This window comes from Aulonocara sp. 'chitande type north' Nkhata Bay, linkage group LG8, assembly GCF_057382095.1.
Source record: "Aulonocara sp. 'chitande type north' Nkhata Bay isolate Kocher_YH1m ecotype deep benthic linkage group LG8, A_spYH_male_GT1.1, whole genome shotgun sequence".
Taxonomy (NCBI): domain Eukaryota; kingdom Metazoa; phylum Chordata; class Actinopteri; order Cichliformes; family Cichlidae; genus Aulonocara; species Aulonocara sp. 'chitande type north' Nkhata Bay.
The window spans coordinates 14,728,548-14,745,076 of record NC_141351.1 but is presented as its reverse complement, the minus strand read 5'-3'; the positions used below and the strand labels follow the sequence as shown (position 1 = coordinate 14,745,076).

At 42.0% G+C, this 16,529-nt stretch overlaps 1 protein-coding gene across 1 annotated transcript; it reads left to right on the top strand.

Moving 5' to 3' along the window:
- Positions 1–4,169: 4,169 nt before the first annotated feature.
- On the top strand, positions 4,170–15,690 carry med1 (mediator complex subunit 1). Its single transcript, XM_086303752.1, has 16 exons — positions 4,170–4,328; positions 6,000–6,106; positions 6,702–6,780; positions 6,862–6,916; positions 7,241–7,373; positions 7,696–7,724; positions 7,892–7,963; positions 8,273–8,347; positions 8,716–8,879; positions 8,967–9,078; positions 9,240–9,364; positions 9,472–9,599; positions 9,829–10,030; positions 10,127–10,222; positions 10,991–11,096; positions 11,180–15,690. Exons 1-16 carry the CDS (start codon positions 4,208–4,210, stop codon positions 15,003–15,005), a joined length of 5,430 nt encoding a protein of 1,809 aa, XP_086159878.1. The 5' UTR covers positions 4,170–4,207; the 3' UTR covers positions 15,006–15,690.
- The last annotated feature ends 839 nt before the right edge of the window (positions 15,691–16,529 follow it).

Sequence of the window (16,529 nt, the reverse complement as noted above, 5' to 3'; positions counted from 1 at the left end):
AGCGGCGATAAACCTTCGTCAAACACGAGGTGTGTGTGTGCGTGCTTGGTGCAAACACACATGCCAATCGGACTGCCATGTGGAGTGTATGCGAGAGAGGTGGCGTTGCTAGGAGCACCAGGTTGTGTGCAGACAGTGGTAGCAGAGTAGAGACGGCAGCAGCAGCCTGGCAGTGGAGAAGAAAGGAGTGGAGCAATGCCAAGAAGATTCCCCCAGAGAGACCGTAGCAAGGAGAGAATGAGGCAGACAGAGAGGGAGAGAGGCACGGAGAGGGCATGCTGATATGATCATGTGTTTCCACCGAATGACGGACGAGCAGTTCACTATCCGCAGATAAACATCTGAACCCTAGTATTAGTGTACTGTGACTTCACTATGAGACTAAGAGGGTCATTAAAAAGCAAAAGCGCACTTGCTGCAGCTTTGAGGAGATATAATGTTAAGGCATTAATGCTAGGAAGTGGTGATGAGGAGAGGGAAGCTACAAGGTTGACTGGAGGGATGAGAAAGCCACTTCATCTGGGCTCATTTTTGTCACCACTCCTCATGTCACCTATCAGTCAAAATATAAATGTTTGCCTATTTCCAACCAGGCTGCATCACTGCCTCACCTCTGCGTGTTACCCTGCTGAGCCTCTCCCTTGTTTTCTACGTGTCATCTCCTTTTCCAGTTTCTCTCTTCCTTCTTCCTCCCGCGCTCTTCCTTTCCTTATTTTGTCTTTAAACGGAGAGTCGTGTGAACAGGCTATGCAAATGAGATGGTTATTACCCCACTGCTCATCAAGCCGCACAGAGGAGACATTAATAGGCTGATGAATATGCATGTGAATTTGTTAATTAAGTTAATTATTCTGCTGAAAATGCATTCGTCTTCCAAGGACATCTTCCCCAGGATTTCAACCTGCTCCACTCATTAGTCATGCGATATTTCATACACAGAGTGAGAATGAGAGAGAGGGAGGCAGACAGTGGGAGGGAGAATGAAGGGGAGAGGAGACAATGCTGTTTTTGGAAAGTGGGTGCCATTAACATGTGGGGTTATAAAAGTATGGGGTAAAAATAATGTATTTTAATGTCATCAGCGCTCACAATGGGATGCGTCATAACTACCCATAATAGCAAACCGCATCCTGCTTTCCAGATATGGCACATTATTCCCAAAAAGACCTAGTTGGAAGTTTATACATTTAGAGTTTTTTACGTCTATTTTTTGCGCTTGCTTCTACCTCACTGGTTACTTCTCCCTAATTGCTTATTAAAACCCTCTTAAATGAACTTTTTGTGCCAACTTTCCAACACATTAATTAATTGTTGTAGCCAATTAAGTGCCGTTGTGCAAATGAGCCTCATCACAAATGGTCCTATAGGGCTAACCCCTCCTTTCTCTCTCCCGCTCCTTGTCTCTTACTCTTCCCTCACCACCCTCCCCCCTCTAGTCTTCCCAGCTGCCCGAGCACTTCAAGGCACTCGGTGCCAAAGAAGCAGAAACTGTGTCCTGATAATGCTTCACTGTTTTCTGGACTGCTTCCAGCCTTCAGGCTCACTGATCTCAAACTTGTACGATAGGTGGAAAGCAAAAAGCTCAGTTGATTCCTTTTTTGTCTGGCACATTTGTACAAGAGCATCTTAATAAGGCCGCTTCTAAACCCACCGCCAAACCATATAGAAAGTGCGCTGATTGCATTGTATGCTTAATTTGTCTGATGGCTATGAATTTTCAAGGAGGCATGCATGCATCAAATAATTTATCTTTATTCATTGCAGGTAATATGAGAGTTCACCAAGAGAGGCTGTAGGGAAAAAAAGAAGGAGGGTAGTTAACTTCAAAGCGCTCAATAAGGTTGCCAAGCTGTTCACACATCTTCATCCCCTGTGTTAAAGCTGGAAACATGCAGAGGAAATCAAATACATGTGTATAAGGAGATGTTCTACACAACAACACTGTGAAAATATACAAAATGTAAAAACACTGAAAATTAGTGGTTGACATACAGTATATATATGTTCACCACCCCACACATACAGCCTATATGTAGGTGTATGCATACATATAATATGTATATTATATGTATGCATACACACATATTATGCAAATCTTTTGTGTACTGGATGTAAAATCAGGTTTCTTTTAAAATAATGACACATCTTTGCACCGAATGCGGAAAGCAGAAAAAAGCTGAATCGGATTAATGGGTATGTCTAACATTTGCCTTTAAGCATGTGCCAAGGTAAGTATCTTCTGTTGATTTAGGCTGTCTCATTAGCTTCTGCTTCTTTATTCAGTTCCACCCTGACTCAGTGATGTTGAGACCAGTGTTTTGTGGAGGTCATACCATCTGTTGCAGGACTCCTTGTTTGTCTTTCTGAAGAAAGTTCTTCGTGACTTTGTTTGTACATTCTGTGTAGTTGTCAAGCTGCGAAATGATTTTGGGGCTCTGTTAGGCTACACCCTAATGGTGCCATATGATGAACGAGCACCTAAACATTTAAAGTGTGTAGAAATGTTGCATAGCAGTGCACTTGGAGCGTATGTATGTGTTCACATGTGTGTGTGTGTGTATGTTTTATCTATTCATAAAATAATAAAATGTGATAATAAATGGATCGGAGGACTCAAAATGTGCAAAGAAGCAATGTAAATTTGGCCTAAATGTAAAATTTGTAATGTGTATTATTGTGTCAAAAATGTACTGCCAATAATGCCTCATGAGATAATACCTTTTCTGATTAATGTGACAGTTCTTAGATTTTTTTTTTTTTTTTACTGCTGTTGTTGTTGTTTTACTTTGGGGTTTTCTTTAGCCACTGTGGCATTCATTTTGTAGTTGAGACAATGTGAACATTTTTCCATCATGTTAACAACATGCAGAGAAGCGTTTCTCAGCACAGGGGTTGAACTTTCTCTTTTTTTCTCATGCCTGGCTCTGCCCACTCTGCTGCCATTCGGACGTGGCACTGATACACCCACCAGGAGGATTAGGGAAGGTTTAACACCGGTGCCAGCCTCACTCCCTGTGCCACGCCATCCCTCGGCACAGAGGGAGGTCCCGCTTGGCATGGCAAGGTGAACTAGCCTCTGATTGATGGGCATGGTTTCAGCCTGCTACTGTGCTCCCTAAGGCCCGTGCCTCCTTTTCCTTTTTCCTACTGCTGTCTTGGCAGCAGTGCCCAACTCCTCTTCCATGCCAGGCAGCCAGCTAAAGCTCCTGGTGGGCACATCAATTACATAGCGGCACCTCCCCTCTTTTCTCATGTCTATCTGTGGGTCTGTCTACTGTCTCAGACGATGCCAATCTGGTCCCACTCCATTTCCACTGCTGTCTATAGCTATCTCCTGTGTTTGTGTGCATACTGCTTTATAGCCTACCCATGTTCACAAATACATCTTTGCATATGCACAAATGCACATGAATCCTATTCACGCACACACCCCGTGCTTTCCTCTTAGGCAGGTCATAATGGTTGGTGGGAAAATCCTCCCTAGAGAGCACTCTGCCACAGGCTCAGCTGTACAATAGGCTCAGGTGTGTGCCTGTAGTATGTGCTTGTGTGTGCAAGGCATGGATGCTTTTGCTCTTTAATCTTTTTTTTTTTTAATCTACTGCTTGATTAAACGGCCTATTTCTCTGACTGCTTTATAGTAGAGGGCAACAGTAGGAACAAACAAACAAACAAACAAACAAACAAAAAACCATTAGTAATGTAGTGCATTATTTACATGATTATTTCAACCTTCCTTTGGATTTTGCCTGTTAGTTGCTGTTGGCAAATCATGAATCATTTACTCACAGCGACCATACGCCATCTGCAGTATTAATTTTGACACTGTCTTACTATAAGCTGAAAAGGCTTTTATTTTTGAAGCGATAAAGGCAGCTGTTTCGTTTCTCCTGGAAACGTTGTGATAAATAACCCAAAGTAATTGTTACAACGTGCAAAATGGTAAGTCGGAACCTTAAAATGTTTATACTATTTTAAATGTGCTCGTGTATGTTATATATACACACAAACATGCAAAAAAAATTGATACATAAAATTTAAAAAAAAAAAAAAGTCTGGAGAATACACACAAATAGAGAAAGGACTCACCCAAGAGAAAAAAAAATCGCTGTTCCTCTCTTGCTATGACGAGTTTATAGTAGTACGGAAGCCCGGAAGGGATGCTAGGAACCTGAAGCGGGGAAGTCGAAGTGGAGCAGGGGGTACAATGGCGGCGGGGCCTGGTGTTTCTATGCAGAGCTGCAGCCCTGCGAGGGAACTTTCTGTTTCAGTTCAGCAGGGAGGAAATCAGACTCATGGCGATCGGGTTAAAACCGAAGAAGTAACGGGTAAGAACGCGACTCGTGCTTTATTTTTCGTTGCTTTACTGATAATTTATTTTGGGACTTGGGCTATCAATGGCTAACTGCTAAATCAGCCCACTATTTTGGCGAGTACTGCTGCTTTTTGCGTATGTTTTATAGATTTGAAATCCATCTGTGGGTACCATACACACACAATAACTCCAGATTGATAAGTGCGGCTTATCTGTACAAGGATTGGTGTTATTTTTTGGTGCGCTTAAAGTCACGTTAGTTGCCTATCTGTAATCAGCTAACGGCTAACGTTAGCAGCTTGCTAACGTCAACTTTCTGCAAACACTGATGATAGGTAGGTCGTGCAAAACAAGGCTCTGAAAATATAAACACCACAGAAGTTTTGCTTACCTATTCAGCGTGTAGAGCAAAAAATGCCAGTCTGTCCATCAGTTTGGCAAACTGTGTAATAAGCTGCAACATTGTAATAGCTCATTATCGACATGTTTTGACAACACTAGACATCCTAGACTAACAGTCTGGTAAAAGGATCCCAAAACTTTTATTAAAAGTTGTTGTTTTTTTTTTGTTCTTTTTGTTATTTTTCCAAAGAGCTGACAAATCCTACCAACCAGCTAATGTATAAAAATCATGCCAGTCGCCTACCTACGTGAGACATCTGCCTGGAACACAAATAGTACAAGTGGGACATAGATGATGATAATGATGTTGTTGTCATGCTCTCAGGTCACTCTTGAAAATATAGAGGAAAGAAAGTATTTTTATACTTATATTTGTTACAGTACACATTTGGCTTCCAATTTGTTTGGAATACGTAAATGATGATAATGCCTACAACACTATTAGACCTTGGTCCACCAGGATTGGCTGAGATCTATCTATCTATCTATCTATCTATCTATCTATCTATCTATCTATCTATCTATCTATCATTGATCAATGGTCTTTGATTAGTGGTCATGTCATTAAACAAATGTACTTTTTGTAAGGTTGAGGAAACCTGCAGTCAGCTGAGACTGAAGAAGTCACTTGGATGAGTGACAAACTGCTTCTCCCGCTGAAAATGCTACATTCAAACAGAATCCACTTTTTGGGATTCCTGCTGATCTACATTCAAAAACACGCACAAAACTTTTTTTTTCCTCATAAAGTTACACTAAAAAAAATGTGTTTGTGTGTGTTAAGTTGATATTTTATTTCTTTAAGTTTTGTTTTGTTGTTTTTATTGCCTTAAAACATTGAAGTTACCACATGTAGCTTTACAATGTTTACCACTTCTTAGACAAATGCCACATAGAAGTTTGAACGGGAAGTTTTTGTATAGCCTTTCACACAGGTGTGGATTAACCAAAATTATTTCTAAACAGTATAGTTTGTGGTTGTGTTTTTCTCAGAATAACAAGGATAATAGAAACGCCCATAAAGATATACAATATAGCTTAACAGCAACTCAAACTGCAGCTGTTAAACTGACAAAAAAATGTGTTTGTTTGATGAAATTAGTTTTTGCCTAGAGGAATAGTAAAAACTTTGTCTTGTTCTAGTTTAAGTACTTTTATTACATAAATATGGTTATTCTGGGTGGCAAAAAAGATCATAAACCTCTTTTAAAATGCAGAACAGAATAAGTGTATGAAATTTGCTTAAAAGTTATCTAAATGCATGTATTTCTTTTTTATTTAGAAGCAGAGAAGCAGAGTCGCATGGCTGCTCTGCTGGAGAGGCTTCATGCCAAACACAATGCTTCCCGGCCATGGCAGGAGACCTGCAAGGTTGTTCGTCAGGCTATGGTGAGAGAGAGACCTTTCTACAAGTGATTTGTACAAATTTCAAAAGCATTATTTTACATCAGTAAAGGCAGGAAAGAGGCATCTGCAGCAAGGCCCTTATGATAAAATCTGTGGTGCCTTTGTGAATAGAAAGCGAAAAACATCCTCAACTCCATTTCTTGAAACAGTAATAGGCACCACCTAGTGGTGCAGTTTAGCTCTACAAAAAAACCAAGTGTTTTCATGACTTAGAAAGACTTTAAGGGGAAAGTCATACAATATATTCTACAGTGGTATAATATACCAGTTTTAGAAGGCCTTAACAACATTATAAACACACACAATACCCATCATGACCCATCTATTTACTTAACAATCCCACATCAGGTCACAATGTAACAAGTAATCACAACAGAGAACACATTTAATGTCATTAAACATATAATTGCATAAAAGGTATATTCTTCAGTAACTTAGCTTCTGGATAAGTAAAGCTGTAATGAATTTACATTCTTGAACCCAGTGGAGCAGGTGGAAAACAAATTTTAGATCTTGTTGATTAAGCACATTTTTTGTTTTATGAACTTTCTCTTTCTTTCCACATAATGTGTCCCAGGAGAAACGTGGTGTGATGAATGCAGCAGGTCACCAGCTCCTGCTCAACTGTCTGGAGACCCTGCAGAGAGCTTTGAAAGGTGAGGACGTCAGTTGATTGAAACACAAGGGAGAGCGAGTTGACCTTTTTGTTTAGAAAAACAAACTGCTTTCTTTTTCAGTCTCATCACTTCCCTCCATGACAGATCGTCTGGAATCCATTGCTCGACAAAACATGTGAGTCTCTTACAGTTACCGAGGCCGGTAAACCTAAGCACTGAAAGCAGTGGAAGCTTTCAGTGCTTAGGTTGAAAAACCTTTAGTTTAATATTTCAAATGAGAATGAGCTTCTTTATTGGTTAGGAGGGCTACATACAACACATTGCATGATGTTCTTTATTTTACAGTTTTGATGGCATTTATCCATTGTGAACGTAGTCAGCAACAATATTTACATTTTTTCCAATATACTAAAACTGTTTTAGCTAAAGCACAACAGGAAATGGAGTATAGAAACGTCATAGCATTATTTTGTCAATTTTTTTTGTCTTGTTTATGCAGGCTGGGCTCCCACCTGAGTCCCTCTGGAACGGAGTGCTACATCACAATGGACATGTTTTATGTGGAGGTGCAGCTAGACACCAGTGGCCAGCTAGTGGATGTTAAAGTGGCTCATCAAGGAGAAAGCCCCACGGTCAGTCTAATCACTATGTAGTTCCATAAATTAGTAATAGAAGGCCTTGGTAACACAGGTCTAGAGACCATTCAGTGCACCATTGCAACCTCCACCTGCTAGGAAAAAAACTAACCAATCACAAGGAGGTTTCCAATAAAGCGCAGTGCCAGGAATCTTTGGCAACCGTTTGGAATACACATATTTTCCCTTACAACCAGTGGTTGCCGTGGGTTGCCAACTGGTCTCTAGGCTTGTGTGACTGGGAGAGGCAAATTACATTAATCTAATTCCACTAGTGAAGATTCAGTAATCTTTTTTTGCATTTAATTTTTGGTCACAGAGTTGTCCTGAGCTTTTTCAGCATTTAAGGTGAGTAGAAAGCACATGTGTAATTGAAACTCTTGTGGATGATAAGAGACAAACCTGTAGTGCATGGTGTTTCATTTCTGTTAATGATTAAAAGTTAAAATTGCAGTTACCTGTTAGAGATTCCTGTTTAATAGCTGATTGAGCCACTTTTGTTTTCTTTTTAACAGGGAAAAGAACTTTGAAGAGTTTTCTAAACATCTCAAGGGACTTGTTGATTTATACAAGCTTCCTGGAGACAAGTAAGTAGGCTTGCAGGCTTTGACGTTTGGTTTAGGCTTATCTAAAAGCACGAGTAGATATTTCGTTCCACGTATAAAATTGAATTTACATGTGCTATCTTCCAGATTATGAAAATTATCTTTTCTTAAATTGTTGAGTTATGAATATGTAATGTATTTAGGCTTTTTAACTGCTGAGAGACAGGAGAGCTGAAAAGAAAGCAATCAAAGACCAGATTAGTGATATTATTTTTTTTATAAGATGCATATGCCATACATCTCTGAATATTGTTTTCATATGTCTAATAATATTTCCTTTCTGTGTATCAGTAAACTGAAAACCAAGATGTACATAGCACTCCAGTCTTTGGAGCTTGATCTTACAAAGATGATGCACATGTTTAGGTAAGTTCAATAAGTCTTTGATTTACTGTTTAAGTTGTCTTTGGGATCTTTGGACTTTTCATATTCATCACATTTCTGAGGACTTTGGTTGTATGCTATATGTATGTGCTTCTAGAAAATGCATGTTAAATAATAAATCCCTGAAGATTTAATCAGTTTGAACCTGTGGTACTGTTAAAAGACTAAGTACACTAATTTTATGAGGTGTTGGGACACCTATTGTTAAAGATCGCAAGGGTCACCTCTTATTATAAGAGACTGTATCTCTGTACATTTGCCTAAATTGTATAAATTAATAATTATGACCGAAGCACTTAATTTGATCATCTCTATTTTAATGCAGTCTTCTTTGTTTTTATGTTTTTTAGGTTAGCTACCAATGCTAATACAGTAGAAACTATTCTGCATGGGAGTGTGGGCTTGCTGACAGCCAGAAGTGGTGGTCACCTTGTTTCTCTCCAGTGCTATGTGTCCCCTTATGACATATTTGAAGAGGGAACAGGCACACAGCTCAACCTAATGGACAACAATGGCAAGTGCATGCAGGGCATTGATGACCTTATCAAGAATCATCTACCAGTCACGACCTATGTAACTTACTGGATGCTTGTTGTTACAGTGCCGCGCTCTCTGGGTGTCAGTGTCTCTGTTACAATTGAAGGAACCTCCTCTGTCTATAAGCTCCCAATTGCTCCACTGATCACAGGATCCCACCCTGTTGACAACAAGGGGTAAGAACATGTTCACCAGTGTTTACAAAGTCCTCCAGTGAGCAACTCTAATCTGTGTAAAACCTGCAATTATGCTATACTGGGAATTGTTTACAAATTCACCACACTTGCAAATATTAGGCAGTTATCATGGGTAATTGATTTTTTTCTCTTTATTTTAGGACACCTTCCTTTTCCACTGTGACCAACTCCAACTGTGTGGACCTGCCAGCTTGTTTTTTCCTTAAGATGAACCAACCCACACCCTTTTCACTCTCTTTTATCCAGAGGATGGGCAATGCTACTTGTGAGTTTACCTAATGCATGTTGTATTCACTATTCATTAACACACATAGAAAATATTATTCTTTATTTGAACGGTTTAACCTTAATCTCTGTCAATTTTTCCCCCAGCCATCCCAGTGTTTGAGACCCCACCAATCTTGTCACCTCTCTACCAGTTAATTGTCCAGAGCCAGCTCCAACGTCTTGAGGAGGGCAGCTCCCAGCCTCCACCCCCACACAACATGCACTTTTATTCTGTGAGCAGACATTACTTGCCTCCACAAATATCAGCGATGTGTTGTAAATCTCTAGAATCTTTCAACTTGCACATTATTTGGTTTAGTTAAAGGTCTGTCCACCCTCGGTGGTTACCCCCAACCTCTTCTTTTGGCTTTAGAATTGTCTCCATTACTTGTATTTATATATCACAATTATCACAATTTCTGTCATTGGAAGTATCTGAAAACTTCTATTTTGCTGTCTAAGGTGTTACCTGATCAGCAGCACTGTTACTTCCTGAATGGCGATGCTCCAGTGCAAGATGGTCGATCTCTTCAAGGAGCACTGGTGTCCAAGATCCCCTTCCGCCACCCGGCACAAGTACCATTCTTGTTGGATATCATTCGGCATCAGGCAGCCTATAACACCTTGATTGGCAGCTGTGTGAAGCGGACTTCTATCAAAGAAGGTAGGTGGCTTCTGATTTCCTGTATTTATCTTATTAACATGTGCTCTGTTTTCTATCATATTAAATTACTTATAATAAGTGTCATTGTTATTTCAGACAGTGCAGGCCTGCTGCAGTTTGAGGTGTGTCCTCTTACTGACTCAAGTTTCAGCGTTTCTTTCCAGCATCCAGTGAATGAGTCCCTGGTCTGTGGTAAGCACATACTTTTGCTCTTTTTTTTTTTTGGGAGGTTTCGGGGAATAAAGGTGTTTCACTAAGATAGATGCATTTAAAAAAACATCACAGCAAACATGATGTTTTGTAACAAGTGGATTTGACACAAATGTCTTTATACTACTTTTTTTTTCTCCCCAGTAGTCACTTGCTACAAATACTTGAAATCCTGATAGAGAGCTTGAAGTTGAACTTTAATTTGTTTATATTTCATATATTCATTTTTAAGTCAGAAGTTCTGACTACTGAAATTGATGTGACACTGTTGGAGTGGTTGATATTAATTAATTATGTGGGAAATTGGTCTTTTCTGATTGTATAGTGGTTTTACAGAGAACTGTTTTTTTACATGGTAAATTATCTTTGGTTGAGTATATAAAGGTTTCCCCAACTCATTGCCCAGAAACACAAAACCAACAATTGCAAAGTTTTTATAAAATTGCCATTGCGTTAAAGTTCAGCTAAACTGGTATTTATTATTTTAACTGGAGGACTCAACACATGACTGCAGCATGTTGAACCTTTATCTCAAACCTATGTTTGCTGTCTGTCTTTTCACTGTTGGCTAATATAAAATGTTGACTGAAAAAAAAAATCCTCTAAGTCACTTCAAGGTTGATTAGCAGGCAGCCACTTTACACTTTTAGCTTTGGAGTAGATTGCAGTCTAAAGGGGTTCATGTGTTAATCTGCTGGAATATCTTTTGTTTTTTGTGTAACTCTATTCTATGTGATCTTTTTCCTTTAGTGGTGATGGAGGTGATTGACTCCAGACAGGTATCCTGCAAGCTATATAAAGGAGTGTCAGATGCTCTAATCTGCACTGATGAATTCATCACCAAAGTGGTCCAGAGGTGAGATACTCACCATAACACCATAACTGTGTGGTTATGCACAGTTTAGTACATGGTTGGTAATTGTTTCCTTCCTCTTGTAGATGCATGTCCATCCCTGTAACCATGAGAGCAATTCGAAGGAAAGCAGAAACCATTCAAGCAGACACTCCAGCCCTTTCCCTAATTGCACAAACCGTGGAGACTATGGTGAAAAACAACCTTCCACCCTCTGGTAGTCCCACCTATAATATGGTAACAGCTGATGGATCTAATCCCATGGGACTGCCTGGGCTTACAGGGGGCAACACACCTACTGGAGGAGGGCCCAATTTTACAGGTCCAATCACTTCTCTGTATGGGATGTCCCGAACTGACAGGCAAGCTCAAGGAGGAGAGTGCCTAACCCCAGGAGCTGTGGCTAGCCAGCAACAGATGCAGCAACAACAGCAGCAAGGTCAAGGCCATTCAGATGACTATAGCAAAGTCACACAAAATCCCATACTAACAAGTCTGTTACAGATAACTGGAAGTGTGGGTTCTAGTCCCAGCTCCCAGAATGCACCACAGCCCCACCAAACTCCACCTCCAACATCTTCCCCTGCCAGCAACACCAAGAATCACCCCATGCTGATGAACTTGTTGAAAGACAATCCCACTCAAGATTTTGCTTCCCTGTATGGGTCTAGTCCATTAGAGAGACAGAATTCTTCTGGTTCTCCACGGACAGAAGGCATGGGCGGAACCTGCCCTGGAGGTAGCACGAAGGGAAAAAAGAAGCGCCCACGGGGGAATGAAAAGGGTGGCATGCTGCCTGGAACAGCTGCTGGTGTTGGAGGCGGTAGCTTAGGCATGAAATCTCAACAGTCATCTTCCATGCCACAGCACCACCAGCACCATCAAGTCACTCACGAGGATGATTTCCACCGTGAGCTCCTCTCTATGGATGTGGACGCATCTCAGAATTCTATCTATGATGTTAACCTGACCAGTGATGGCTTAGACACGCCCCATAGCATTACTCCTGCACCAAGCCAGTGTGGAACACCACCATCTGGTCCCAGCATGCCTTATTCACAGTCTCATGTCCAGTCTCAGCAACAGCAGCCACCAGGTACCGTACCACCTCGTATGGTCCGTCTCTCCAGCTCTGATAGTATTGGACCTGATATCACAGAAATCTTGTCAGATTTACCTGAACAAACTGGCAAAGGCAGTGGTGGGAGCCATGGGCAGCATCTAATGGGCAGCGGTGGGGAGGATGGAGGCGCACTAGGTACCCCTATCCGTGACTCTTCGAGTTCAGGTCAGGGTAGTGCAGTGTTTGACTCAGCAGATATTTTCAATACCAACAGCAATGAGAATCCCTTCACAGACCCCGCTGACCTGATTGCTGAGGCGGCCGGAACTGTTACCACTCCCACCAGTGACTCTTCTTCTACCAACTTCTTCCCTGATGCCGCGGACTTCAACCCTGACCTTCTTACCTCAGGCCATGGTTTCTCCCAGAGCTACTTTGATGACAGTTCTCCAAGTGCTGATGGAGACATGGACCTTGTCAAGAGTTTTGGGGGAGGTAGCCAGCAGAATACCCCATCAGGAACGCCTCAAAATCCTACTCCACATGGACAGAGCACTCCAGAGCCTTCACTAAAGGAGCCTTTTGATATTGGGATGGTGTTTGGAGGCAACAGTGGTAGTGGTAAACCACTTCTGGGACAAGCTCCTGATTTAGGAGACACACATGGTGGAGGGTCCCAGAGCCCCCTTTTGAGCATGGGCCTTGGAGGAGCATCTGGTGAACCAAAAGTTAAACAACAACAGGTTCTCATGCGGCCAAAAGATGAGAATGGGGGCAGCGGTGGGAGCAGTTCTGGGATGGGAATCGGGAGCAGCTCAACAGAGGGAAAACAGGTGAAGCGTAGCAGGACGCCATCCAGTGAGGGAAAATCTAAAGATAAACCTCCCAAACGCAAAAAGCTCGATCCTGATGGAAAATCCCCTTCTCACAGCTCAGGGGGACGGCCTTATACACCACCTAGTGGTGGCTCAGGCTCTGGTAGCAGCATAAGTGGAGGCGGTTCCAAGTCTCCTGGTAGCTCAGGACGGTCACAAACCCCCCCTGGAGGTGCCACACCTCCAATTCCCAAAATCACTATTCAGATCCCCAAAGGGACCATAACTGGGGGCAAAACCTCTTCCCATAGTGGATACACCTCCAGCAGTTCAGCCACAAGCAGCACAGGAGGAACTGGAGGAACCAGCAGCAGCAAAAGCCATCATTCACACTCATCGTCCTCTGGAAAGATCAAATCCAAGGAAGGCTCCATGACACAAGGCAACAGCTCCAAACCAGGGAGTGGAGGAAGTGGGCCATCCCAGTCTAAAGGCTCCTCCCAAGGGATGGGTGTTGGCAAGCCAGGATCTTCACCAATCACCAAACATGGCCTGTCTGGGCCTGGAGGTACTGGCGGAGGAATAGGAAGTAGTAATAAAGTTAAGCCTCAGGGGGGCAAGCCTCCTGGTTCACTTATGAATCCCAACATAAAGCCCAACATTTCACCTTCCCATTCTCGTTCCAGTAGCTCTGGTGAAAAATTATCCTCCCCTATGAAGATGCAGCAGTCCCAGGTTCCAGGAACTCCACCTTCTTCCAAGGCCAAATCCCCCATGGGCTCAGGAGGTGGCAGCTCCGGAGGGTCCAAGTCTTCTTCTGGTGGAGGCATGAGCTCACAGAAACCAGCTGGGGGAAGCTCTTCATCTGGTTCTTCATCTTCTTCATCATCCTCCAGTTCCTCGTCATCTTCAGGTTCAGTTGGCTTCTCAGGAGGCTCTCAGTCTCAGTATGGCAGTGGTGGAGGGGGAAGTGGTGGAGGTGGTGGAGGAGGCAGTGCAAGTGGGGGTGGAGGTGGCAGTGGTGGAGGGGCTGGCCAGAATAATGCAAATAACCCAAACGCCAAAGGAAAGTCTCCTAGCCGTAACAAGAAACCCTCTCTAACAGCAGTCATAGACAAGCTGAAGAGTGTTGGAGGAGGAGGAGTAGGGGAGGATGGTTGTGAGGTAGGGCCACCAGTAGGGGGAGCTGGTTCGTCATCTACTCCTGGCGGTGGGTCTGGAAATGTTCCCAGTGGGCCTTCAAACATGGCACCATCCAAGCATGTCTCATCCTCTCAAAGTGGTGACTATAAGCGGGAAAAGTCTGATAAAGAGGCAAAGGCAAAAGTGTCAGTGTCAGGGGGGAGCAGTGGGGATAAAAAGTTGATGGACCCAAAAACAGGTGGGGTAGGTTCGACTGCTTTGGCCAAGATTATAATTAGCAAACCAGACGGTGGCTCTCCAAGTATCAAGGCTAAAGTGACCCTACAGAAAGCAGGAGAAGGATCTGGTGACAATATGCGTCCTCAGATTTCTAGCCTGAAAGCTTCTCCACTCTTCAGTGGCTCGACTCCCAAACATGACCGCTCCTCCCCCAGTCACAGCCGCTCACCAGGATATACCCCACTTAACCAGGATAGTGAGAGCGAGTCAGGAAGCAGCTCAGTGGCTGAAAAGTCTCACCAGAACAGCCCCAGCTCGGACGATGACCAGACCATGCGCCCACTTCCTCCCCAGGACTACATGAGCTCTATTCCCCTTAGCTCAGGTGAGAAACATAAGAAACACAAGAAGGAGAAAAAGAAGCAGAAGGAGAGGGAACGGGAGAGGGACAGAGACCGAGAACGGGACAGGGACAAAGAGAAAAAGAAATCTATGTCAATGGGGCCGTCTTCTCATCCAATAAAATCGGACAGTTGGTCAAGGTCTCCCATCTCAGCTTCAGATTCATCTTTGTCCATGTTAAGTTCAGATCGGCCTTCCCGGCCGAGCCCAATGTATATGAGAAATGAAGATGATGACCTCATGGACTCAGCCCTCACCGGCAACCTTTAATTTGATGTAGAAAGTGCTTTGATTTCACTCATTTGTTGTCAAATTTTAACCCATTCCTTTTAAAACGTAAAGTAAACTTCTATTTATTTCAATCAAGCTGCAGATTAGAGCTGGATATAGGAATATTAAAGCTCTGTAGCTGATCATTGAACTGTTAAAGCTGTATTTTAGTTTTGTATTTTACTGTATGAATACCGATGTATGATGTCGGGGTGGTTAGGATGCCAGGTGTATGTGAATGTGAACACTACACATAAAAAGCCACCTCCGAATTGAGAAATTAACCATTTTTGTCTTTCCTGTGATGTCAGATGTTTTTATTTTTTTTAGTACGTTTCCCCATTTCTTTATCCATGTAATCCATGTACATTCTGCTTCTGTCATAAAAAACAATGGGTTGCTATTATACAGTATGACATCTATTGGAAGTTATTGTAAAGACAGAAAGGTACAGCATTTACTTGCCTTGTTTTTCACAAAACCTTCAAATTTGTAGATTTTTGATACATTTTAAATTGTTAACGAGTAAATTAGTGAAGGTAAAAAGACTGTAACTGATAATGATGATGATGCTGATGCTGATGGTGGAGTAAAAGAGACATGCAGTTATTTTTTATAACTGGAATTGTTTTTGAAGGTTGGAATAAAAATTTCACATGTGAACCCTATGTGGCACTAGATGGCAGCAGTGTATCAGGCTCTATTTCTGGCTGCAGAATTACAGGGTGCGTTATAATGAGTCATTTTCCCAAAGGTAATGTGTGGAGGTTAAATGGATTTTCACATCTTTATTCACAGGTATTATAAAGGATGATTTGTAGATTCAGAGTGCAACTAAAGGGTTTTTCTTTGCTCACAATGGGCTCATTTTGAGCCTCCAAATTGACAGAACTAAGAGATGTTTATACTGTCATGTTTAATATCAGCAAAAAATACTTGTGTTGAGGCAATCTTATTAGGAAACTAACCGGCATTAAGACCTAACAGTACAGATATGCCAGAATGAGTTGGTGTAGTTTTTTGATTTGGTGCTATAAAGTAGTATGACTTTGTAGCTCCAGATACATTTAAATCAAAGCAACGTCTGTGTATCACTGTATGCACAGTGGATTAAATGGCCACTGTGCGTTCTTTTTTTCGTCATTGCATTTTCTGCTTTGTCTTTGTGAAATGATTAGATGTAAGACATACAGTCTTTAACAAGCAGCTGAGGTGTACTCAGTAAAGCAAATATCTAATCAACCAATAAGATGGTAGCTCAACTCCATGAACTTATACATGTAGATGGCCTGCTGAAGTTCAAACTGAGCATCAGAATGAGGAAGAATAGTGACTGAAGGGACTTTGAATGTGGCACAGTTGTTGGTCTCGAGGGTTTAAAGTGAATGGTCTGAAAAAGAGGGTGGCGTAATGGTGTGGGAAATATTTTCTTGGCACGCTTTGGGCCCCTTATTATCAACTGAGCATTACTTAAACACAGCCTAGCTGAGTATTGTTGCTGACCATGTCCGTCTCTTTATAATC